At 45.3% G+C, this 26,744-nt stretch overlaps 1 protein-coding gene across 1 annotated transcript in view; it reads left to right on the top strand.

Moving 5' to 3' along the window:
• Nucleotides 1-7,246: 7,246 nt before the first annotated feature.
• LOC138480605 (ATP-binding cassette sub-family A member 13-like) overlaps nt 7,247-26,744 on the top strand; it is a 158,020-nt gene continuing 138,522 nt past the window's right edge. The window contains exon 1 of the mRNA XM_069612309.1: nt 7,247-7,276. Coding sequence (XP_069468410.1) covers nt 7,247-7,276 — 30 coding nt within the window. The remainder of the gene's footprint in view (nt 7,277-26,744) is intronic.

Genomic DNA, 26,744 nt, shown 5'->3' with positions numbered 1-26,744 from the left:
ATGGTCTTGCTCCTCCTTATCTCTCCTCCCTTCTCTCCTTCTACTCCCCCTCCCTTCGTTCTGCTGATCATTTCCTTCTCACTGTACCTCCATCCCCCTGTGCTTCCTCCCGTTTCCGCTCCTTCCAACTCTTTGCTCCCCTGCACTGGAACTCTCTCACTCTCACAATCCTCTCTACCACAACCTTCTCCTCATTTCGCACTTCCCTTAAATCCCTCCTCCTCCATTCTCCTCCTTGAAAACTCCCCCTCTGCTCTCCTCTCCCCCCCTTTCCCATATCTTCCAGTCTGGGTGTGGGGAGCGTGAAACACTTTTTGTTGGTAAGATATCAGCTGAATCAATCTTGCAAGGCAAACGTTATTAGCAAAAGAATGTTCACATTTTCCATGGATAAAGTCCTATAATATAAATGACCGGGCCTGCGGTAGCGGCCCTGTAGTTATGGTTAAGTTGCTCAACCCCTCAGAAAAGCACTTTTTGGGTGGTTTATAACTTTGCCCCCCCTCGACCAATCCTCACAGAACTTTGAAAAAAGGACATGGCCCCGTCAGATCGATCCTGCGAAGATTGGTGAGGTTTTGTGAATGGGGAGCAAAGTTATAGTGGGTCCCAAACTTTGTGGTTTTTCCCATAGATGCAATGGAAAATAAATTGCTCATGCCTACAGTCCAAACCGCTGGACAGATTTTCACCAGATTTGCGACAGGAGCAATGGCTTGGTCCCGAAAGCAGGCTTTTATAATTTGGTGTAAATCCGTCCAGTAGTTTTTTTTAAAAAAAATGACCAGAAAGTAGGAACAAAAAAAATGTGAGTTCTGTGTTTGGTTTGCAGACTCACTTGTCTGTTTGGTCCTCGGACGGACCTCCGATAAGCCAAGAGGTCGCCGTGAGGTCTGCGGACATCGGATACGCCTGCTGATTGATCAATAAAAAACGTGAGGTGCTTCATATTTTTTAGAGCACCCAACATGTTGGATTCGGAGACAAGTGCCGGTGTCCACGAACATTGTGGTAAAAACATATTTAAAAAAACATTGCATATGTCAAACTTATCAAACAATCTCTGGAGATGTAAGGGGTGTGGAGGAGGGGTTTTTCTTCTCCGATGTCCATGAACAGTCCGGGACAGTCCTTTGATCACAAACATATTGGATGTTCAGGGGCATCTTTGCTTATTTGTGCATTACAGAGTTGGTGAAAAGCAGTTTTTAGACGGCTTTTAAGTTTGGCGCCACTCAATGAAACTGCATGAAATTCTGGAATTACATTCTAAACCTGATTCTGAATGGTTTTGGAACGTGTGGTGCTATTTTCTTTTGTTCATACGTTTGTAGAGCGCTCCTGGTACCCGAAGGCTTGTGCGCTCTAACTTACAGATAAATAACAAAACACAACGAAAACAGGCCTGCAAAGTATGGTTGCCCTGTAGAATCGGTTTGATATCTTAAAAACTACAACTCATGATCCATTTATAAATGCTTGGTCAAACTTCTGGCTACCTCTGACAGCTGGATTGATGTATAATGCTATGCTGATTTCAATGTGTTTTCAATTTCTTTTTAAAAACCTCTGCTCAAAATACATTAAAAATAATTACTTTAAAGACACAAAAAGTATTTAACCAATAGAAGTATATACGTGTTGGGTTGCCAGACCGGTGGCCATATCCGCTTTCTCTTTCCCTGGACTAAGGAGCTGAGGAAATATGCTTAAAATCTCAAAAAGGCAATATCCTCCCAACAGCTCTTCCATGTTCTGTAGGGAGTGGCAAGATACAACTTTCCTCAGGCCTTCATGTGTACATTTCGATCCTCAGCCTTTGCCTGCTGCAGCTTGTGCTGCTGATAACTGTTGGATTTTCATGCTCAACATCTCCATCACAGCTAGGTATTTTTTTTCTTGAAAAGTGCCTCCAAATCAGCCTTAATATTACATGGAGGTCAAGCCAACGGAAAGGCCAAAAAATTCATTCAAGGGACATCATTCAACCATATATACAAGGAAAGGGACTCCCCCAGCTGCACAACAGATCATCACACATAGAACAAGCAATTGATTTGTAATATTATATTTATTTTATACAAATAGTCTAAAAGAGTATTAAATTGTCTAAAGCTCTAGTACAATATACAAAATGGTATCTTACAGTTGGCTAAAAAGGTGCATACTGTTAGTAATATTAATGTCAAATAGTGACTACTGCGAAAGGTCGCAAGTCAGTTGATCACATGAAACCTAGGAATTAATCTGGGTATGCCGTGGGTGGTGCCCCAAGCGAGTGAAGGGAATCACTCAAGTGGGGGACGCCCAGTCGCTCTGACCAGACTAATTATATAAACAATCAAATAAATATCAAAAAAACAGTCAAAATAATATTGAGTCCAGAAAACCAAACAAAGAAGGTTTCATTTCAATAATCAAATCAGGAACACAAAAGACCGAACTATGGAAAGAAATTGTATTGAATTCCAAACAACAAAACAGTAAAGCACACACACTAAAATCTAACTATGGCATTTTGCTCAGCCCTTTGATTTTCGTCTGCTGAGACGCAAGCTCCTTCACTTTCCTAAACCCACTGGCTTTGTGCGAGTCAGCCATCTGTTTTTTAAGGAAGTTATACTGCCGGAGACAGGATCTCTCACAGACAGTGGACAGTGGATGTCAGTTTAGCACCTTGTCAAGAGGAAACAAAATTAGAGGGGCGGGGTCACAAAATATTGTAAAGGCTTATAAATGTGGTGCCATTTGACGAATGTACACAAGTCTGCAGGAGAATTTTAGATCTAGATTTAAATATGTTTGCAAAGTTTGGTGGGATTTTATCGGGGAGGGACAAAATCAGAGCAGGCATCTCAAAATATTGTAAAGGCTTATAAAGGTGGTGCCATTTGACAAATCAGCACAAAAATGTGCAAAAAGATTCAGATCTAGATATAAATGTTTTCACAAAGTTTGTTGGAGCTGTGTTAAGAGGGGGCTACATTAGAGGGGGTCTCAACATTTTTAGATGGCTTCTAACTGTTGCCGTTTGACAAATGTAGACAAATGTTTTCAGACAGATTAGAGACCCAACCTTGAATGTTTGTGCAAAGTCTGAATGGATTTTGTCAAGTGGGGGCTAAGTTATATGACTATTGAATCTGTGTACATTTTGACACTTTTGAAAAAATAAAACATTTGTGGATTTTTCATCAAATTCATCTGAGGAGCATTAGCAAGGACCTAAAAGCATGGTTTTGCAAATGTAAGTGTTTTATTTTTTGACAAGTGTCATAATGTAGGTACAAAAAATAATGAAATACCTTTGGTGACTGAGTCCTGTGGCCATGGGCAGTGGGCAGATTGTCCGGGTCATGACCCAGGCAATCTGGTTACTGGCCATGACCACGAGGGACAGCCAATGAGGAAAAAGTGGCCATGTCCACCACGTACCGGCCATGTGGTAACGTTTTTTGAAATTGGGATAGATTTAAAAGGGAAAAAAATGTGCTCGTGGCAATATGGTCATAAGGTTCTCATTGCCTTCTGCAGGGCGCCATGGAAAAGGAAGAGGGGCTCTGTATGGAGCCCGCCTTCCCTTTCCATGGTGGCCATCTTGGAAAAGAATGTTCCTTCCTACAGCAGGACGCCGCACATGTTCCAGTGTATGAAGAAAAATCCTTGTTTTGCTAGCACCCCGGGATACCGATTTGGCAATGCATTCATTCCCTATTGCAGGGACTGGAATGGGGGATAATGGTCCGGAGACCTCGTTATCTGCCCTCGCTTCACTTGGGCCGATAACTTGGGCTAGCGGGCCATTATCCCCCATTCCAGTCCCTAGAACGGGGGATGAACGCCACATTATTCCTATTAGCGGAACAGAAAATGTGAATGGAAATGTTGGAAAATCTTATTGAGTCTATGTACTTTACTGAGAAATGTAAAGTACATGGCGTCTATAAGATTTTTATTTTTAGTTCTATTTTTTAACCGTGAATGGTGGTTCCTCAAGGAACCTTTTTTGTTGTTTTTAAAAAAATATTTTGCAGGAGAGGTTAGAACATAAGTTGGGGAGGAAAATGACGGAAGAGGCACCAAGCACTAATATGGAGGGGCAGGTGGACACTGGAAGATGTTGCGCGTGTGTTACCTCTAAGGTAGGGGACGGTGTTTCTCATGCTCCTTAATTACAGCTTCAAAAGCACTACGAAATTGCCCCCCTCTGCAGAGTGGTGTGTTGTAGTATATACAGATGACTGTTGTCTTCGAAAGATATGGATCAACAGCCTCTTTTATTGCTTGTAAGGTAGCTGGTGGGATTTTGTGTCCCACAGAAGTAGGCTGTGTTACAGTATTGGTTGAGGAAGATGAGGTGGAGGAAGACCGCCTATTACTTGCTTGGAAAGGAACAGCCTTTCTGAGAACATTGCAGTGGTTGGAATTGATGTGGCTGCGCATGTAGGTGCTCCCGTAGGAGTACTGTCCAGGTAGCTTGGGACTGAGTACAATTTTGCTGTGAGGAATTCGACCATCTGCACGGGAAAAGTGCACTCACCTGGACTTTTTTTGTTTTAAAAATGATTAATAATGGGGCCATTTCCGTGCACATTTTCCACGCTTACTGAACAGCAGAAAAATAGTCATGTACTCTGGGAGGACACAGTTTACCAGTGCCGCCCTCCCCTGTCATGTGTAGCTGACACCTGACAGCTGTGGGTACATCAAAATCCTTTGGTCATGGGCAGCCTGATTAGAATTTCAAGGCCCTATGAGTTTCCATCTCCATTGTGAAACCTTGCTGGTGGTGGCGAATACTGAAGAATGTTAATTAGCAGGCCTCAAGGAAGGTCTGGGTGAAGGAAGTGACAGTACCAAGTTGACAGATTGCATTACAAAGAGGTGTCTGGTCTCCACTAACACCCCTCCTTGGTATGAAAGGGCAATGAATGTCCTGTCTGGAACCACTCCTTTCAGAGTCGGGAATTCTGTGAATTGTAGGAGACGAAAGTCTGTCTGCAACCCCGTACTTCAATGGAAGCCTATGTTGTGATCAAGTGCCGCATAGGGCTCTGTTAATTAGGGAGACACTTTGATGTACAGCAGACAGAAAGATGGGTAGGAGTTAGAAGTATATGTTGTCATCTTTCCCTTGTCTGTTGCCAAGTGCCTTGGTTCTGACCTGAAGCATCACTCACTGAAGATTGTTGAGGGGGGGGCCCAGGATTTGTCCATTAAGGTGGGCTTAGCCTACACCAATCGCAGGGGCCCATTTGGCTTTAAGAGAGGGCTGAACCCCTCACCTAGCAGACCATCTGACGACTTTGCAAGGAGTAACTAGAAGGACTCATTTGAACCCGGGCTGAAGGTACAGTCTACCTTACATCTTCTGCCAGTGAAGGAAGGCTAGGAGTTCCAAGAGGAAAGCAAGATCCCTCCCCTAAACATCTCCAAGGGAACAGAGGGAGATGCCAGACTCAGAGGACTTGTCCCGCAGCTCCAGAACCGGTACCCAGTCAGCACACAGCGTGCCCCGCTAGGTTCTGAAAGCAAGCTTCCTAGGTGGCAAGTGCCGGAGAGTCTTTGGACAAAGGACAAGGCCATTGCCTGCTAACACCTGCCTGAGCTTGTGGCATCCGAGTTGAAAGGACATGAGCCCTGTAAAGAAGCTGAGAGGAGTGCCACCCAAGAATCGTCCATCCTTTTAAGGACAATTTCAAGACAGTCGAGTCCTCGAACTGGATCTGGCTGCACTGCTGACTGTTTTCATGCCGCAGTCACAAGAGCTGTCCGAGACACCTCAACCAACATTCTAGATCCGCCAACCAGCACAGAGACGATTGTTTTCCCTTGAGCTGCTGCGCCGGACAGCCTGCAAACGTCTGTCCAGCCTTGCTTGCCGAACTGCCTGCCACCTGGTACCCGCAGCTGTCTCCTGCCACTAACTCTGCCTCACGGGCTGTGAAGCACCCTGGAACTGCTTCAACACTGTCGAGCACCAAGAACTTCTTCAGCACCAGGTACATTGTGCTTCTGCCCCCCTTGTCCTTCTCTGAAGGCCCATAGAGACATTTATGACCCTTTGGTGTTGAAACCAAATAATCTTGAACAGTAAGACTGATTGCTTTACCAACTACTCTCCTGTCAGTATCCAGATAGCATCCCTTTCCTTTGTGAAACTGTCTGTCCTCGGTGTTCCTTTACAGTGTGGGTTGTAATTGTAGTGTGCTAGAACTGTCTGTTGTAGTAATAATAAAGGAGATATTTTTATACAACCTTTACTGGGCAGTCCCTTTTAACATTCGGTAATAATTGTATTTTTGCTGTGTTGCAACTAACCAATGACCTTGCAGAGATAAGCATGCTGTTCCGTCCACGTTACCAAAATTGGACAAAGAGGTCTTATAATACACTTATATTCCAACCTGTTCGGCTGCCTTGATGGTTTAGAAACCGATGTTCATCCTTGGACCACTGGTGTCCTGGAAGTTGATTCGTCACAGTTGCACTTAGTGCATTTCACTTTGGTAGCTTTAGCATTTGGTACATTCCCAACAGTGGTAAAGAACTGCCACACCGATGATTCTCTCTTGGTGCAAGGTAGGTACTTCCTCGACCTAATTTTCTTGGTCCTCTTCATTGTCTTTGGAAGTACTGCATTTTTTTGTTTGTTGTGTAGGTCTTCCAGCTGGTGGTGGCTCTTGGGGAGGAGAAATGGCTATAGCTGATGCCATTTTTAAGATAAATAGCAGTTTTGCTAATATTCTTCCAAATATGTGCTCTGTGCTAGATTCTTAATGTATAATGAGTAAGAATAGGTGTAGGAGCTGTGCAAGGGTAAGATTTAGAGCTTGAAAGTTCCTAGATCAGCAGAAAATGCAGTTCCGAACTGTCTGTGAAGCACCGATATGATTGCAAATTGCGTTCGCAAGCACGTCATGCCATGTGCGGTCATGTGCCGCTGTTTGGAAGACGTTCGCAGATGTTGATGAATGCAAAAACAGTGGAAAAAGTTGCAATGATGTTAAAAGTTGGGAAATGGCAGAGGTTTACGGTGAAACTTTGTAAATTGAACTAAAATGTTGCTATACTGGGGTAATTATGAAATTAATAAGTTGCCGGAAATTAACATGCACTGGTAAAAACCCATGAAATTAGCTGAAAAAACATTGTTAATGGGATGTTACGGTAAAGTTGCACTAATAAAAACCTATGAAATTCACTGAAAAACTTTGTTAAAGCGGTGTTATGTTTACGAGTAAAAATGAAAAACCTCAGAAATTCGCCAGTTATGGTAAGTTAAGCAACCATAACTCAAGCCACCACCGTGCACTGCTAAGACTAACACCCAGGACATTAAAGATGACATCATAAATGTAATTGATGACATCACTAATTACATCACATATCTGGGCCACTTGTTTTTGTTCAGACATATCTAGGCCAGGTGGTTTTGTTTACTGAGTCAGAATATTAAAATTCAAAAGGTGCTATATATCTAGCCATTAACCTTGTTGTATGTTCTTAGAGTACTTCCCTTAAGGTTTGGTCTCAGATCATGGTGCACATTTATGAGGCAGTAATCAGGCCTCAAACACACAATTTATTTGTATACATGAAGATAAACTTTAATGTTATTAACATGTTCTGGTGATGCTGTTTTTGTGTTCCTTACTTTAGTGGCCCATTATGTGCCTCTGATTTGTATGCATTGTGAGTCGTCATAGGTATTGTTTGTATGAGCACAAGTTTGTAGTAAGTCTTGAATTGTTAGCTAATTATTGCATGTTAACATTATTCAAAACACTAAGGTGGCATTCATTATTTTACTATTCAAAATTACAAGATTATAAATATTGTCCTTCTGTGGTGCATGCTACAGCCATTGCCTAAGTGTATGTATGAGTATGTTCCTATATTAACAACAACACTCAAATATAATGTTTTGTTTAGACGAGTACATTCTTAATAGATTAAACTTTTCGCACACCTACAGGCCAAATGGCTGTACGGATTTTAACCAAATTTGCAGCAGGAGCGGGGGCTTGGTTCCAAAAGCATGCTTTTGTGTGTTTGGTGGAAATCGGACCAGTACTTTTGTTGCAAAGAACTGAAATGTACATCTCAAAAAATTAGTGATATCTGGCTCCGCTCCGCTGACCCATTTCCCTGTTCGCTCCTCAGACAAAAATCTCATTGGATTGCAGTACGCCATGATGTCGACGAACATTGGACACAGCCGGTGGTTGGCTGGAGGAAGCATGCTGTGCGTCAATGTCATTGGGAAACGCCGCCATGGTGTATCGGAGGACAGTGTGGCGCCGGAATGGCCTGGAAAACATACTTTACGCCATGTGGTGGTGGAAAAAGGGATGGAAAGGGTGGGGGAGTGACGAGTCCTTCATCTGATATATCTCATTAGGTGAAGAAGACAGTTGTGTGCCTGAAGTATCCGTGCGTCTTGCGCCAACTCGCGGGTACCTCCACAGGCGACTACCTTGTGTGGTGAATGCAGGCAGCCCGGGTTATGGCATGATAGCTGGTGCCGAGACACCTTTCCGTGGTGACTGAGGGCAGATCAATGGCAGAAGGGGAGTGCATTGCACATGAGATGAACATATTAACATACAGTGTACTATGGATGTTGCATGTGGTAAGGCCGTAGCCCTTTCGATGCATGGGTGGAGGTCTTGCACTGACAACTGCGTGCCCTGGTTGCAGGTAGGTTTCACATTGTTGCCTTGTGTGTGTGGTTTGTCAACATTGCATACACAGTTGGTTCCATGGGTGTGGGGATTGTTAGCAAATCCTACAGTGTGTAGTCCATGGCTGGACCTGATGGAGTGCAAAGTCCTGCACTGTGTCCACTGAGTGCTGTGTTGAAATTCTGTGTGTGGATAAGTGGATAGGGTTGAATTGGATATTCTATGTGCTTGGGTAGTGTGCATTGCGCAGATTACTGACTACGGTACTGCACTTTGAAGTATTGGTTCTTCGCATTTACTGGAGTGCTGGGAGGAAAATAAATATTGCTACCTCTACTTAGTAGTGATGGGTGCCACTCTGGGTGAATCTGGAGGCTGAAAGCGTGGATACTTTTGGAGAACTTTTAACTAAAGGGTGCTTTCAAATCACACGAGACATGTACTCTGAGTGTATAACGGTACATATGGAGTGCTGTAGAGGAATTATGGTGTTCGATGCAGAGTTCTTGTATGTGATTGCTGCATGCCTGTGACTATTTGATGGCACCTAATGAGGGAGTGCTGTAAAAACAATAGTGGAAAGGGAAGGACTGTCCTTGCTTTACTGGGGCGCGGCCCTCTCTGTAGCTGGGAGAGCTCATGTGCCACATTCTGCCCTTTTCAGCATGGTGCACATGGAAATGGAACTGTGGGGATTATCCAATCAGGTGTCGAGGGTGTGCTTCATAGGAAGGGTGGTACTATTTTTTCCCAATACTCTGTGGTGAGGTTGTCAGAGATGCTGTGCGAAGAGGCATTGCTGTTCATTTTGAGTTGGAAGGAGTGGAGGCTTTCTGGGGCAATTTCCATGAGTGCAGTTTCGGTGGTATGGTTGACCTTTACAGATGTGTGGCCTCTGTCGGTACTGTTGATGTTGTCGTGGTGCATTATGGAGCGCAACATTTGGGGTACATGTCGTGTGGACGTTTGCTCCATCGCCTAAAGAAGTTGATGAAAGCAGTGATGCAGATTTTTCCCACTGCCAAGGTGGTTTTCTCAAGCATACCACCAAGAGAAGCACGGGACCATGCCGGTGTAATTTGTCCCCAACCAGAGGTCAGAAGGTGTCTTATAAACAGAAGCATGTGTCACTTTATGTGCACTGCTGGGATGTTCTACGACATCATTAATGAGCGAAATGTGCACTGGTTCCATGCAAATGGAATTTCTTTGACCGCCATTGTCAATGCTGTTTTGTTTTACCCCGTGCAAGAAGCATTGAAGAGAATCCTGTAATAATGTAAGGAGGAAAGGAAAACCTAAACAGAGATAAAGAGCAAAGACAAACAAGGTTCTGTGCAAGCATGTAAAAAAAAAGTTTAAAAAAGGCTCTTTTCAGAGCCACCACTGCAGACGAGATCCCCTACCCTGGTTGAAATGTATTCCCCCACTCCTGGCGATGCGGCTGAATCTGGTTGCAGAAGTCGTGGATAGTTTTACTGAACTTTGTACTGTAGGTGCTTTCGATTCACACAACACTTGCCGTCTGAATGTGTAACGGTAGATATGAAGTGTTGTACAGAACCGACAGTGTTAGATGCTGCTGTCCTGCCTGTGATTGGTGGATGTGTGTGACTATTTAACAGTATCCAATGAGGTAGTACTGGACAACAAATAGTGGAAAGGGAAGGACTGCTCCTGCTTTACTGGGGCACCGCCCTCTCGGTACTTGGGTAAGTGCACGTGCCACAGTCTGCGCTTCTCAGCATGCTGGTCAATGGGAATGGGACTGTGGGGATTATCCAATCAGGTACTGAGGATGTGGTTCCCAGGAAGGGGCGGTAATACTGTTTTTCATTGCTCCGCATAGTGAAGCGGGCTGACATGGAGAGACACAATGTTTTGATTTTGGGGGATTCCTTTGTGGTACATCTGAACAGGTATGCCCAGGAAAGAAACTTAGATGTCGATTTTGGTTTCGAAGGAGTGGCGGCATTGTGGAGTAAAGAGGAAGTGCCAAGTATCATCCGCACTCCAGCCACCCCCTTTGAAGTGCCAGGTACGTTCGCGCCAAAATATGTGACGTATGGAGAGCAGATAAACCAGCAGAGAGCTGCAGTTGGGCCCTGCCCAGTGCCTATCAGAATAACAGTACCTATTGAAGTACCGACACCTAAGAAAACCTGAACAGTAAGGTACCGATTGAGAAAACCATATCTACAGGCAAGACATAATGACAGTTGTCAGAATGTACTACCCGAAGAAGCCAAGGAGATACTAAAGGAAGACGATGGATGACATCATGAGAAATCGGACGGACGCACATATAGAAGAGATAATGACCTGAGAATACTGACAAGAGACGAGATACCCTGGATAAGTGACATCTGAGCATAAGATGAAGAAACTGATGTCAAGATGCAGAAACGTATGGCATATGCATGATGAAGATATTAAGTTAGTTTAAACGTGCACAGATGCAAGAAACCACAAGAAGCAAAGAAATTGTGAAGCTTGCTAATGCTTAGTAGTAAAAGAGATTGCGGCAAGCACTAACTATACATATATCTACCTCAAAAGCACTTTATAGATGAGTGTAAATCCACTACGCGCATGAGCAGAATTTAAGAAATGTTACTAAAGGTCTCAAGAGAAGAGTGCTGCAGCAAACAAATCGAGAATTAAGACGGAGAGAAAGCCAACTGAAGGTAACCATGCCAAGAAGCCAAGGTCGTATCAGGCTGGAATAGGCCAACAGTGGATACAATTAAAGAGAAAAAGAACAGAGTATCCTGAAAAGAAAGGGCAAGATAAGCCACAGATAATGGAAGACTGGGAGAATTAAATCAAATACCTGAAAATGCATAAGTAGAGGCTGATTTCATGGTGTCTGAATCACGTGGCAAGGCAGGCAGGACGTACTGAGACTTTCACACCTACGCACGGACGCAGACTCGAGGCCAAACTGCAAAGAAGTAATTAACAGATGACCACTGGGGTGATGAATGATTGTAACATAATTGGAGGGAAGCTGGGGTGCAGACTAACTCCCTGCACCTGGCTGGCTATTCTGCATGCTGCTAAGCGCAAGTGGAAAAGTATGAGTGGGGTTGATGCCAACCCAATCATAGTGGACTGTGTAATCTAGGGTCCTATAGTTAGTAGAACCAATGAGACGTTGTACTTTTAGTGATGTTTACAGTGGCCATTTTGAAGGAAGGACTTAGTTGCCCCACCTGACATTGATTATCCAATCCCCTCTCCCCATTACCACATACAGATATAGTACCTATGTTAAAGTTACATTCCTATAACCAATCACGTTGCATGTTAGGTTTTTAAGGTTAGGCGTCAATGATGATGAGTTTTTGGTATAAATATTGTGTTTTTCTTAAATTAATTGTTGTTTAAGCGAGAAGGAAGATCAAGCGATTGCTGATATTCATTGAACGCACCGTTTTTTGTACTTGTCATTAAACGGACTCCCTTTGCCAAACTATTGAGTTGTCATTATTATTTGGTGCAAGAGTACGAATCTGCATCCCTATCTATCACAAGGGTGCTGCTGCTCATCTTAAAGGGCTGTTTGGAGACCCCCAGTCTTATGGGCCGGCTGGGGTCCATCCAGTTCAGGTGCGCTCTCGATGTCTGCAGTTTCGGCGGTATCCTTGCACTTTACAGAGAAGTGGCCAGTTTCGCTAGTTTTCATGTTGTCGTGCATTATGGTGGCATGCATTGGGGTTACATGGCTTGTTCACGTTTGTTCCATCAACTGAAGAGGTTGATGAATGCTGTGAAGAGGCTTTTTCCCACTGCCCAGGTGGTTTTCTCAGCCATACCACCAAGAGGAATATGGGACTATCCTAATGTATGTTGTTTCCAGCCATGGGCTGAAATGGGTCTCATCAACTGAAGCATGTGTTTTTTTTTGTCCACTCGTGCAATGTTCTTCTGTGACAATGACATCATTAATTCTCGAAATGCAAATGGCATTTCTTTGTCCAGCATTGGTGATGCTCTTTTGTTTGACCATCTACAGGAGGCGTTGAAAAGTTTACTGTAAGAATGTGAGGAGGAGAAGAAACCAGAAATCCCTATAACAACAGAAAATAAAGGTGTTTCTCTAGAAACCACTGAAAATAATTGCTCTTTTCAGAGCCACCACTAAACACGAAATCCCCTATCCTGGTTATAATTGATTCCCCACGCCGGCGCACAGCACGAAAGCCACGTCTGGGGCTTTTGAGGATGGCAAGAATGGAAGTGGGATTGTGAAAACTAAGGGATTGTGCAAAACATTTTTGGGTGTGGTGTCTACGCAGAGGAATGTTGTACAGAACTGATAGTTACATGGAGAGCTCTTTAATGTGATTGGTAGATGCGTGTGTGACTATTTAACAGTACCCAATGAGGGTGTGCTGGAAAGAAGATAATGGAAAGGGAAGGACTGTTCCTGCTTTATTAGGGCATGGCCCTTGTAGTAGTTGGGGAAGCCCATGTGCCACATACTACTGTTTTCAGCATGCTACCCATGGGAATGGTAAAGTGGGGATTATCAGTACTAGCGGTGTGGTTAACGGGAAGGGGCGTTAATACTTTTCTCCATTACTGTGCGTAGTGAGCTGACCTGACATGGTTGCCATTACTTGCAAAGGTAATGTAGCATAGCAGAATTGGTCCAAAATCAATTACAGCACAAAGCTATGTGGCCTGCTACTCTGTTCTGAAAAGCTACAAACCGAATTCAGAACAGCTCTGGGGTGTGGCTTTTTGTAGGGCTGCTGTGGAGACCTTGCAACCGGAAAAGAGGCCTACATCGTTCAACCAAATACATACATGTGCAATGGCACATTGTGGGTTGTTTATAAGCATGTACTTTCCCATTAACACTCTGTAGATTGTAGAACATTACACTTTTCCACTTTCCGAGGGTCCGGATTGGGCGGAATACTTTGTACAGATGTGCATAGGTGTCCTATGCACATTGTTGGGATCTCTGGACTGATTAATAGTGCGACACACGTGCGCCGACCATGTTGGGACAAGCTGGGTGTAGCAGGTGGGATGTTTGAGGCACCCACCAACGTCCTACAGGTAGCTGTACACAAACTACTTAAAGTTTGTCACAAGTTTCTTTGCATATGCTGGACAGGGGCAGTGTTAACAGGAGACGGAGGAAGTGATACGCATGCACATACTTGTGCAGGTGGTTCACAAGATGCGGACATGCGGTTCGTACTGGCGTCGTACGGATGCTTCAGAAGTGATTGCAGATACGCCGGGCAGGTGGGGTGTCTGTAGGAAATATCCCTTTTGCTTAAATGCGGTAATTCCCACCAGTAGTGTGCACCACTGAGTCATGACAGGATTTTAAAAACAAAGGAAAAGCCACATATACACTCGGCAACAATTTACATATCAACCTTTATTTCCACACATTCATAGATACAGGAAAGGGAAGGAGTCAAAGAAGTGTATAAATATTGTGGGGAATTGGGGATTTATACAAGTAGGTTGTGAGGGGAGGAAGGGATTTGAGGTATCATCTCTGATCACACAGATTTTGAGGGGATCGTGGGCTGTGAAATGGGAAAGAGGTAGACGTGCAGGTCGGGCACTGGTGTTTTATTTAGTCCATAATGTCTTTCTATGTAATCTTTTAGGGCAGCAAAATTGTTCACCAATTCCCCCATTTTGGTTTCCAGGCTGTCCATTTTGCCATTTGTAGGGTTTCTGTTCTTTCTTGTGCCTGTATGCTTTTGTGGAAGGGGTGCCACTTGTGCTGCATTGGTTTCCTTTCCAATATGTTCTCTTAAAGAAAAAATAATCTGTTATGGTGATCTACCATTTATATACTGCACCACCTGTGTAATTATCAGAGAAACTTTAGTGTTCTTACTACATTGTAGTGATGTTCAGGTGTTAGTACTTTCCAGTCCTTACTCTAGCCGTTCGTTCTTTGTTCCTATGTAAAGCAGCAGCGGGGTAAGATTGCTGAAGGCAGATAACACTTCTCATGTTGGTGCATTCCATTATTCTGTACTCCCTATGCCTTTGTTGTGTTTCTTTACAAGTACACAGTTTGTAGACCTACTCTATTTTCCCTCACGTACATGGTGCTGTTTGTATATGTTTCTTGTGTTTGCTGGATGGTACCACTATGTAAGAGAACCTCTGCTTTTCTAAGCAGGTTGGATGCCACCCAATGTCCGTGACCAGATGCATACTCCGCGACTGCTGTGCGCATTAACATGGTGCCAGCGGGTTCAGTATGTTGTATGGTACACCTTTACAAACTAAGGGTTTCCTGGTAAAAACCTATGAAATTCAAAGGAAAAACGTTGTTACAGGGACATTATGGTTACAGCTAAAACCAAAAAACCTCTGAAATTCCCCAGTTATGGTAAGCTAAGCAACCTAACTTGCGCCACCACCGTGCACAGCTAACACCCAGGACATCAAAGATGACATAAATCTGACTCGCATGACAGATTTGGCTGAAATTTTGCAAACAAAACGGGAGGAAGGGCTTGACTTTCTGCAGGAGGGAGAACCGATACCATGCTGTCAGAGTTTTCTTAGCTATGTTTGTCTTGCAAGAGATGTATTTGACTATGTGGACCCAGAGGGACTTGGTGCAGGAGGTGAGCTTGGGTGTAAAGACCTCAGAGTTCATGGTTGATAGCCAAGTCTGGATGTCTGGGTGTTCGGTGTTGTTGGTGAGGAGCAGGAATTTGGTCTTGAAGGTGTTGAGCTTCATGTATGCACTGGACATCTATGACTAGATCAGCAAGAGGCAGGTTTTGAGCCCAAGGATGTCCTTGATGGAGTCGATCTTGAGGTGTGTCGTCAGTGTATTGCTGGATGTTGTGTGTGGCTAGGAGGGCTCCCAGCGGCTCCATGTATAGATAGATCACTGGGGAGAGGATGGAACCCTGCAGGACTCCACAGGTGACGGGTAGCATTGGCAATCAAGAGGAGTACATCTGAACAAACTGCTGGGGGTTGGCGAGGTAGAACTTGAACTAGGACAAGGTTGTTTATCCCCATGCACCGACGTAGGGAGTCCATAAGCACCCAGTGGTCTACTGTAGGACTTCATACACCAACCGCATCACCACTCCCAAGACCCTAAGAATTTGCGCAGGAGGCTCCAGCTTCCCTGTTATGGCAGTTACTCACTGGAACGCCATCCTGCCACAGAACTATAGACTCACACATAGCCTTCAGGAAAGCCATCCAAACTCTATTCGTTGAACAATGCCAATACTGCTTGTGCTGTTTGATCCTACTCAGCATGCATTGTAACTTCAAAGGAACTGTTGATTATGTAACCGGTAATCCCCTCTAAATGTAAAAATGTAACCATCTGCCCACTACACTGTAGGATCCACGCTCATTGTAACATTGAGCAAAGAATTATCCTGTAACTAAGACACTTTCTTGCAACAGCGCCTTGATGCCTTTGGGCTTGTAGTGTGTTTTACAAATCTAAAAAATAAAAATAATAAATATTGTGTTAAAAGCGGCTGAGAGGTCGAGTAGAAACAGGAAGCAGGGGCTGCCGTCATCAAGGATGTTGAGTGCATCGTCAACCACCTGTATGGTAGATGCTTCCATGCTGCATCTGTGTCTGAATCCAGATGCAGCACAGTTTGGTAGGCTTGGAAGAGATTGTTGGTGTCAATGTGTTGCTGTAGTTGTACGGCTACCGCTTTCGCAATGATCTTACCTAGGGAAGGTGGGTGCTGGGGCGATAGCTACCTAGTTTGTTGGGATTCAGAGTGGGTTTCTTTAGGGGAAGGATTTGTCTTGTTTTTAGGGTCGATGGGAAGGTGCATCCCATGGTGCTTTGCAGGAGAGATGTTATATCTCCCATGGTGCTTTGCAGAAGAGAGGCTTTTCAGAAATGAAAACCGCTATTGTTTTTTTTTGCTCGATGCAAACCATAACCGCGGTTATAATGGCAATAACCGTGGCTAGCCAAAAACAAAAAGTGGAATAAATGCCATTTGGAGGAGGAAAAAAGATTAAATTTCATTAGGCTAGAGGTGGGGAGGGTGACAGAAGACACCATGTGAAATTGGGGAGTTGGGGGCAGTGCTGGGGACCAAGTTCAGAGCTTGAACTTTTTATCATAGCCGCGGCTATTCAGCAGGAAAACCGTGGTTCTAATGGAAAAAGCGATCAGGAATTAAACTGCGTCACACAAACCAAGGAGTGTTGGTGGGGAATGGGAAAGAGCTATGCAAGGAACAAGGACTTGAGGGTACTGGGGGAGCATGGTAAGAGGATGGGGCACTTGGTGAGTGAATGGGAGGGCTGGGAAGAGTTTTGGATTTTGCACATGTTTTATGGATAACCATGGTTATTTGCAGGCACCTACAGATCATTGCAGTTATTTTGTACTATATTGCTCATATAACCACAGATTAAAAGAGTTAAAAAATTAGATTTTTTAAAAAGTGGAATTTTACAGCTAGTATATACAGTGGGCATGACCTAAAATAAAAACATATTGGGGGACCATGTACAGTGGACTTTTCAAGGGTTTTGTTGTGTTAAATCTACTCAACTTAACTGCACCTTAGATAAGGTTTTTCAGTGAAAAAAAATAATTATATATATATATATATATATATATATATATATATATATTTATTACACATATTACACAGCCACGGTTGTGGCTGTGTAGTTATGGTGAAGTTGCTAATCCCATAGGAAGAGCACTTTTTGGGCGGCTTATAACTTCGCTCCCCCTGGCCCACTCTGATTTTCTTTTGCAAAGGTTAGTGAGGTTTGGTCCGGGGGGGCAAAGTTATAGTGGGGGTCCCAAAATGTATTTTTTTCCCCATAGACTGAATGGGGAAAAAACTTTGCTCACGCCTACAGCCCAAACCGCTGGATGGATTTTCACCAAATTTGCGGCAGGAGCAGCGGGTTGGTCCCCAAAGCGTACTTTTGTAAATTTGGTGAAAATCTGTCCTGTAGTTTTTTTAAAAAATGACCAAAAAGTAGGTCACAAAAAGTTAGTGAAATTTATGTGCGCCCCGCGGACAGTGTCCTGATTGGCTAATCGGCATGCGTCATGTGCGCGGACATGCAACGTGTTCGCTGATTGGATGGTGAAGAGCGTGAAGTGCATCAGATTTTTGAAAACACCACCATCTTGGATTCGCAGACAACTGTCGGTGTCCGCGAATATCGCAGTAAAAACAAATTAAAAAACACAACATTGCACTTGTCAAACTTATCAAATAATCTCTGGGGAGGTGAGCGGTGATGAGGATTGGATAGGATATGGCTGCAAGAAGCAAAAAAATGGGTGTTCTTTGCCGCGAAAGTCCATGAACAGTTTGGATGTCCGCGAACAGTCCTGAAAAGTTTGCGGACACCTCAGCATTACAGGGTTGGTGAAATGCAGTTCTTGAATGGCTTATAACTTTGGCGCCACTTAATAGAATGGCATAAAATGTTGCATGTATATTTCTGACCTGATTCCGGATGAGTTTACAAAGTTTGGTGGGATTCTGTCATGAGGGGGCAAAATTAGAAGGGTGGGTCCCAAAATAATGTAATGGCTTATAAATGGGGTGCCATTTGACGAATCTACACTTAATTTGACAAACTGATAATAGATCTAGATATAAATGTTTTCGTAAAGTCTGACTGGATTTTGTCAAGTGGGGGCTAGGTTATATGACGATTGTATGTGCATACATTTGAAACTTTTGAAAAAATAAAACATGGGTGGATTTCCAGAAAACTTGCATAAGGAGCATTGGCAAACCTACAAGCATGGTTTTGGAAATGTGCCAGTGTTTTATTTTTTGACAAGTGTCATAATGTAGCTACAAAAAATCGCAGTACACCTTTAGTGACTGAGGGGAAGCCTGTGATCATGGGCAGTGGTCAGACTGTCTGAGTCATGGAATAAGGTCATGATCCGGACAATCTGGCTACTGGCCATGACCACAAGGGACAAAACATAGGATTAAAGTGGACATGTCCAGCTGGGACTGGCTTTGTGGTAAAGTTATTCGAAATTAGGATAGATTTGAAAGGGAAGAAGAATGTGCTTGTGGTAATATGGTCATAGGGTTCTCTTTTTGCCTTCTGCAGGCTGCCATGGAAAGCGAAGAGGGGCCCTGTATGAACCCCCGCCTTCCCTTTCCATGGTGGCCATCTTGGAAAAGGATTTTCCTTCCTACACCGGGACGTCACAGGCATCCCGGTGTAGGAAAAAAAATCCTTTTTTTTAGTACTCCGGGTTCCCGCTTTGGGAACCTAGGGTGCTAATGGCCTTCATCCCCCATTTCAGGGGCTGGAATGGGGGGATAATGGTCCAGAGACCTCGTTATCCACCCTTGCTTCGCTTGGGCTGATAACTTGGGCTGCTGGGCTGGTATCCACCGTTCCAGTCCCTGGAAAGGAGGATGAACGCCACAATATTCCCATTAGCATAACACAAAATGCAAATGGAAATGTTGGAACATTTTATTGTCTGTTACTTTACTGAGAAATATAAAGTAGATGGAGTCTATACCTTTTGCTTTGTTCTGTATTTTAACTGTGAAAGGTGGTTCCTAAGGAAAATTTATTTTGTTTTTGGATGCATTTTGTTTGGCAGGAGAGCTTAGAATGAAAGGTGGGGAGGGAAATGAGGGAAGAGGCACCAAACACTAATATGGAGGGGCAGGTGGACAGGGGAAAATGTTGCACGTGTGTTATTTCTAAGGTAGGGGGCAGTGTTTCTCATGCTCCTTGATCACAGCAGTGGTGGTGTCTCTTGGGGAGGAGGGATGGCATTAGCTGGTTCTATTTTTAGATAAGAAGCAGTTTTGCTAAAAGTATGTACTGTGTACTAGATTGTTAATGGATGAGTAGGAATAGGTGTTGGAGCTGTGCAAGGGAAATTTTGAAGTTGAAAGTTCCTAGATCAGTAGAAAATGCAGTTACGAACTGTGCGCGAAGCACAGATCTTATCGTGAAGTGTGTACAGGTTCTCAGACACGTCATCATGCCACGCGCCAGCATATGGTCATGTGGCACCCTCCGGAAAGGTGTGCAATGAAGTCAGATGTTCATAGACATTATGGTTAAGTTGCACTAATAAAAACCTATCAAATTCAATGAAAAAACTTTGTTAAAGGGACGTTATGGTTAAGTTGCGCTACTAAAAACCTATGAAATTCAGTGAAAAACCTTTGTTAAAGAGACGTTATGGGTCCAAGTAAAACCGAAAAACCACTGAAATTCGCCAGTTATGGTAAGCTAAGCAACCATAACTCGTGCCACCATGGTGCACTGCTAAGACTAACACCCAGGACATCAAGCTCGGGAGATCGAGAGAGACGGTTGATGGCGAGCAGAGGTTATGGATGTGTCGCCGCGGGCCTGTTAATAAAGAACCTAAAAGGACTTCTTACCATGTGAGAGCGGTTCTTTTCAATCTCCATCAACACAAGAATGCTATCTAGCCCTGCCTCTAAAGACAGGGCCAGCACTGGCCAACCTACTCATTTACACCCAAATCACGACACTCAAATTCCTAGCTTCTCACCTGCTATACTAAAAGGAGCACTAATCAATGCCAGATCCCTTCCAGTTCATGTACTCGACATCTCAGACCTTATCACCTCCAACAACCTAGACCTGCTGGCGATCACAGAAACATGGCTGCATGCTATCTCAGGATCAGCCTTATCATAAGCTATCTCCCTCATGTCCACCATTTACAGAAAAGACATGTGCAGTAGGGACCCCAGCCTGCCCAATGGACTGGGGGTTTCCCAACCAACACTTTTAGATGAGTAGCAGCACCCTTGAGATGGATGGGGATACAGATTAATACTCTTGCATCAAATCAATAATGACAACTCAATAGTTTGGCAAACGGAGTCTGTTTAATGACAAGTACAAAAAACCGGGAGTTCATGAATATCAGCAATCGCTCGATCTTCCTTCTCGCTTCAACTCCAATTAATTTCAGAAAAACCACAGTATTTATACCGAAAACTCGTCATCACTGACGTGTAACTCTCAAAAATTAGCATGCAATTTGATCTGTTCTAGGAAGGTAACTTTAATATAGGCACTATATCTGTATACGTTAACGGGGAGAGGGGATTGGATAAACAATGTCAGGTGGGGCATCTGAGCCCTTCCTTCAAAATGGCTACTGTAAACGTCACTAAAAGTACGACGTCTCATTGGTTCTGCTAACTATAGGACCCTAGATTACATGGTACACTATGAATGGGTTGGCATCAACCCCACTCATGCTTTTCCCCTTGCTTAGCAGCATGCAGAATAGCCGGCCAGGTGCAGGGAGTTTGTCTGCACTGCCAGCTTCCCTCCAATTATTGCTACAATCAATCATCACTTCAGTGGTCATGTCAATTATTTCTTTGTGGTTGGCCTTGAGTCTGCTTCTCAGTCTGGGAACAATAAGGCGTCTGTGCATGGCAAAGATCCATGTGTAGGTGTGAAAGTTTGATCCCTTCTTGCTGGTCCTGTCACATGATTCTGACACATTCCAAAGAATGGACAAGGGTGCAGCATCTATGCTCATGCTCCTAGACCTGTCAGCCGCTTTCGATCTAGTCGATCATGCGATCTTGGCTGACAGGCTAGGGGAAGTAGCTAATTTCTCACCTGAAGCAACCCAATGGACCATCTCGTTCCTTGATAATCGAATTAGCCACGTCTTTATTGATGAGGCAACGGCAGACCCTGTAACTGTATCTTTTGGAGTGCCCCAGGGGGCTTGTTTGTCCCCTTGCATTTATAATATTTTTATCACCCCGTTCTTTAATACCTTATAACAAGAGGGCGTGCTGTTTACCAACTATGCCGACGACACCCACTGTGTCATCCCTTTGGCAGGCTCCTACGCCCATGACGAGGAGTAACTCAATAGAGTCTATTCTATAGTGGAAGAATGGATGATAGAAAACAATTTAGCCCTTAAAAGGAACAAAACCGAATTAATGTTGATTGGCACACAATCTATGATTAAAAAGCTGGGATCCTGTTACTCTGAATTTCATCTGGGAGATGTTCTCATTAAACCACAGAAGAAGGTGAAAACCTTAAGTATGATATTTGACCAACATCTAGACATGCAAGCACACGTTAAGTTTGGTCTCATCTGCTATCTACTTTATCAAATTGCTTGCCCATCTGCACCCTTTTATTACTCAAGCTAATGCAGAGACATTGGCACGAGCTATAATGGAATCTAAGATGGATTACTGTGGGAGCCTTCTGATTGGATGTAGTAAAAACATCACTAATAGACTTCAAGTAGTGCAGAATGGGGCTGTCCGAATAGTAGTGGGACTAACCCGCTGTGAACACGTCTCTCAAGCATGAAGGTCTCTCCTTTAGTTACCCGTAGCATCCCAAATTCTTTTTCGGCTGTTAACATTAACCATGCAATGCAGGCTTGGCTTAATGCCGAACTACCTTCAAGATTTCATTTCGAACAAATCGAATAGCCGTCCCCTTAGATCTAGTTTCCTGAACCTTACAAATATTCCTGGGAGCAAATCTAAAAAGATGGAAAAAGGAGCCTTTTCTTCTGCAGCCCCAGCAGCCTGGAATGCTCTACCATTAGTTCTACGGGGTCATACTTCGCTTACCAGCTTTAAGAAGAAACTGAAGACCTGGCTTTTCGCATAGACCTCGCTCTTACGCCCATTTAATGGCCCATTATGATGCTCGCTTTTACCCTCCGGTATGATCCCTTTATTTGTGTTTCGTGTTTTTCTCATCTCTGTCTTAGATTTGCGCCCTAACGCCCACGGGTTCAAGGTTGCGCGGTACAAATGACGTCAAGTAAAAACTGTGAAATCATCTTATTCTTCATGCAATTTCGTGTATTTGATTTAATTCTGCCAGTCATCTGCCATCTGTGGCTTATCTTGACCTTTCTGCACAGGATACTCTTCTTCTCATTAATTGTATCCACTGTTGGTTTAATTCAGCCGATGCGACCTTGGCTTCATGCCACGATTATCTTCATCGGAGTTTCTCTCCGTCTTTAATTCTCGATTTGTTTGCTGCAAAGCTCTCCTCTTGAGACCTTTATTAACCTTTGGTTGATTCTGCTCTTGTGCATAGTGAAAGTATACTTATATAAAGTGCTCCTTTTGAGGTAGATATATGTATAGGTGGCGCTTGCTGCAATCTACTTTTGCTACTAAGCATAAGCAAGCCTCACGATTTCTGTGCTTCTTGCTGTTACTTTGCTTATGTACACATTTAAACCAACTGACAGGGTAATTCATAGAATTTCGCACAAAAGTGGCGCACGCTGCTGGCGCACAGTGTGCGCGTGCGAATGTCTGCGCCAGTCGTGTGCGCTAAAATCGATTTCCGTGCACAGCGTATTCATGGATTTTAGCCTCCAAAACCAGCCGTGGCGCAGCGACCCTGCAGCAGCGCCAGTTGCACCCGCAAGAACGCCCTCGCGCAAGGAAAAGCCATCAAAATCCCCAATCCAGCGCAAAGGGCTGCGCTAACCCTGGACCAGTTTACAGGGCTGCCAAACAGCAAAGCCAAGCGGGGAACGTGTATTACTGGGGTTCGCGGGAAGTTTCACACACGATTTCAGCAGGGTACGTGTATTACGTGGGTTCGCGGAAAGTCACACACGCGATTGGATCCAGGTACGTGTATTTTGGGGGTGCGTGGGAAGTTTCACACGCGAAATGGCCTGAGCGAGTGGGGTACGTGTATAACTGGGGTTCGCAGGAAGCTTTACATGCGAAAGGGCCCTGTGCGAGTGGGGTACGTGTATTCCTGGGGTTCGCGAGAAGTCTCACACGCGAAAGGGCTCTGTGCGAGTGGGGTACGTGTATAACTGGGGTTCGCGTGAAGTTTCACACGTGAAAGGGCCCTGTGCGAGTGGGGTACGTGTATAACTGGGGTTTGCGTGAAGTTTCACATGTGAAAGGGCCCTGTGCGAGCGGGGTACGTGAATAACTGGAGTTCGCGTTCGCGTGAGGTTTCACACGTGAAAGGGCAACCCCCGTGCGCGATATGTCACAGACGCGCTTACGCGCTAAGGGCCTTTGGTCCAATGAAATCGCGTCGGTGTGCTGACCCGCTTACGCGCTAAGGGCCTTTCCTCGAATTACACGCTGACGTGCAATTTTTTCATGTGCCAAATCACTCCATATCAAGCTGGCCACGCGTACACACACGGAAGACCACGCTCGTGCCCTGAAGGCCATTTTCCTGCCCCGAGCACGCTCCCACCTGCCATCTGCTGCTGCCTGTCTGCTGCCCACGTGCCCTGCTATTTGGTGCCTGCACATCAGCCATCTGCAGGGGTCCAGTTGCTGTGTCCACCCCTGCTGGAACAGAAGACTCCCGACTGGGATACCATCGCTCCACAGCCCAGCCCCAGGACCCAGTTGCCCACCCACTCCTGCCTCTGGGGTTGCCATGTCGGGCATATCTCCATCTGGCACCACTGGCGACACCCAGCCAGAGAGGCAGAGGGCCACCAGCTTCACTGCCACCCAAATTAGTGTCCTGGTGGAGCATATCCTGGGGCATTATGATGCCCTCTTCGGAACATCACGCGCCAACAAGGAAGGACGGGAGAGGATCTGGGACGTCGTAGTGGTTGCCATCAACGCGGAGGGGGTGGCAACCCGCGACATCGAGCACGTCAAGAAGCGCTGGAAGGACTTCAGGTCCAGGACCCTCCACAAGGCCCGGCACCTCACGGAGGGGGGCCGGGCATGAGTAACATCCGGATGAGGGTCCTGGAACGCGTAGGCCCAGCGCTCCACGCCCAGATCCTTCGGAGGCAGACCCGTTCGGAGTTGAGCGGTAAGTGGCCAAGCATTGCAGTGTGCTGAAAGTCTGATGCTTGCCTGCATGTGTGACATAGGCCATGTATGGATGTGTGTGCGCAGGGACATCATGGTCATGCATGTGAGACCAGATATGTGTGAACCACATGGTTGGTGCATGTGTTTTAATGCAACATGGGAAGCTCTATGCGGAATGCACACATGAAAGCATGGCTGTCTCTGTTCCTGGACATGAAGGGGGGGTGAGGAATGGGTGCTGATGTCATGTACATGTATGGTGCACGTGTGTGTGTGTGTGCCAGAGAAGTGTGTGTGACTTTGAAACGCCATGGCTGCATGTGACTTTGAAGGCAACATCTTGGTTCACAGGGGCCCTTCTACATTGATGTTGATTGCAGGCGCCAGAACTGTTTCTGCATGTGTGCATTCACCCATGTGTTGTGGAATGACAGGATGGAAGTGACATTTGACAGTGCCACTCATGTGTTATTGCTTCCTGTCTAGGGTATTTTGTACTGTACCCTGATGCTTGTGTTTTATGTCTCCCTCTACGCAGCGTCAAGTGAAGAAGAGGGCGGAGATGACGCTGTGGAGCCAAGCGGCGGGGATGCCTCCACTGGGCGGCGACGCAAAGCCCAGCCACCCTCCCAGGAATTACCATCATCCGGGACCGAAGGGTCTGGTGCTGCGTCTGCCACAATGGCTGTAGCGGAAGGGCCGGGTGAGCCCCCAGAGGGGCTTCCAATGGTGGAAGACGGTGTGGAGACATCCAGGTTGGTGGTCTACACAGAGGAGGAGGAGCCCGTTACTGAGCCGCACATGGGGCCTGGTGGGGGTAGTACCACTGGTGCAAGTGGTGCAGTCCAGGGCTAGGGTCAGGAGGCAGCACAGGACACCACAGAGGGGCCTGTGCATGTCGCTGTCCCTGACCCTGTGACTGCACCACCATGCACCAGCAGGGAGGCCCCGTCCCAGGCCCGTCCGCAGGTAGGGGAAGAGTGCCATGTCATCTGCCTCTCCACTACCTGCGGACGAGGGGTCCCATGTACGTATGGGCTCTGTCCTGGTTGGTGGGTGATGACATGTGTCACGCACTCTGGCGGACCTCTCCTCCTCTGTGGACACTATGCGCCAGTCGTTCTCCACATCGTCTTCCGGCCCAGATTCCACCAGGGCCCCCTGTGGACGTGGCCCGACCAACACAGCCAGCTTGGTGGAGCTCACATCCCTGCCACAGTCGGGAGTCGGCGGCCCAGCAGGGGTGGACACCATAACTGGAGACCAGATGATGGAGGATGTGCAGGCACCATTCAGACACGGCACATGGACAGCAGGAGCAGGCTCTAGGTGGGAGCCATCATGGTTCAGGGCCTTCGACATGGAGGGGCAGGCATCGGCCAGAGGGCAGGAGGACCCAGGACTGGAAGTGTCTTCCGTGTGGCAGCGGTTAGGCCAGGCCATAGATGCGGAGCGGCAGCGGGCAGAAGAGGCACGGCTCACGATGGTCAGGGTGGAGAACTCCATGTGGAGGGCCCTGAGGCGGACCGAGTGCCTCGAGGCAATTCGCAGGGAGTTGGAGGTGAACATGTTGTCGTCCCTGTGAACCCTCGGGGCCATGGAAGAGGACTGCCTCCAGGACATTGAGCAGGAGTTTGATGATGCCCTGGCCCGGGACATCCAAAAGTGAGCCGTGGGACTAGCCCGCTGCCCTTGTAAATAGTTTTTAGTTAGGTTTCCTTTCGTTTTCCTTTTATTTGTGGTCAATGGACAATGTCACACAAATTTGTATATATTTATATTTTTAGGTAGGTAGGTAGGTTTCAATTCTTTTTGGTTGGGATCATGGACCCTTTATATCCTTGGACAATGGATTGATTTCTCTTATTTTCTGTATCATGAACATGAAGCAATGGAGATTTTTTTTTACATTTCCTTTGGATTTGCGTTGTTGGAGGGTGACTTTGGACTGTCTTTCTTTCAAATTATTTTGGATTGGTTATCATTTTCAGTCAATCATCTTTTTCACATGCTTTTCATTTCATGTTTCATATTTTGGTATGCTTTCATTTCATTTTTGATTCCATGTACATAATACATTTTCATGTTTTAGTTCCATGTGTGGGATTCGCTCATGGCTTGACGCATGTGAAAATGTGGGTTTACACAAGCAATGCCAACAAGTGTATGTGTGTGACGGACATTTGTTGATGTACATAGTTTTGACTTTTGGTTTGTGTCATGA

Source organism: Ambystoma mexicanum, chromosome 5p (genome assembly GCF_040938575.1).
Source record: "Ambystoma mexicanum isolate Mex_15411 chromosome 5p, UKY_AmexF1_1, whole genome shotgun sequence".
In the NCBI taxonomy this organism is placed as follows: Eukaryota; Metazoa; Chordata; class Amphibia; order Caudata; family Ambystomatidae; genus Ambystoma; species Ambystoma mexicanum.
The sequence above is the reverse complement of the archived record's forward strand: the minus strand, read 5'-3'. Positions and strand labels throughout refer to the sequence as shown.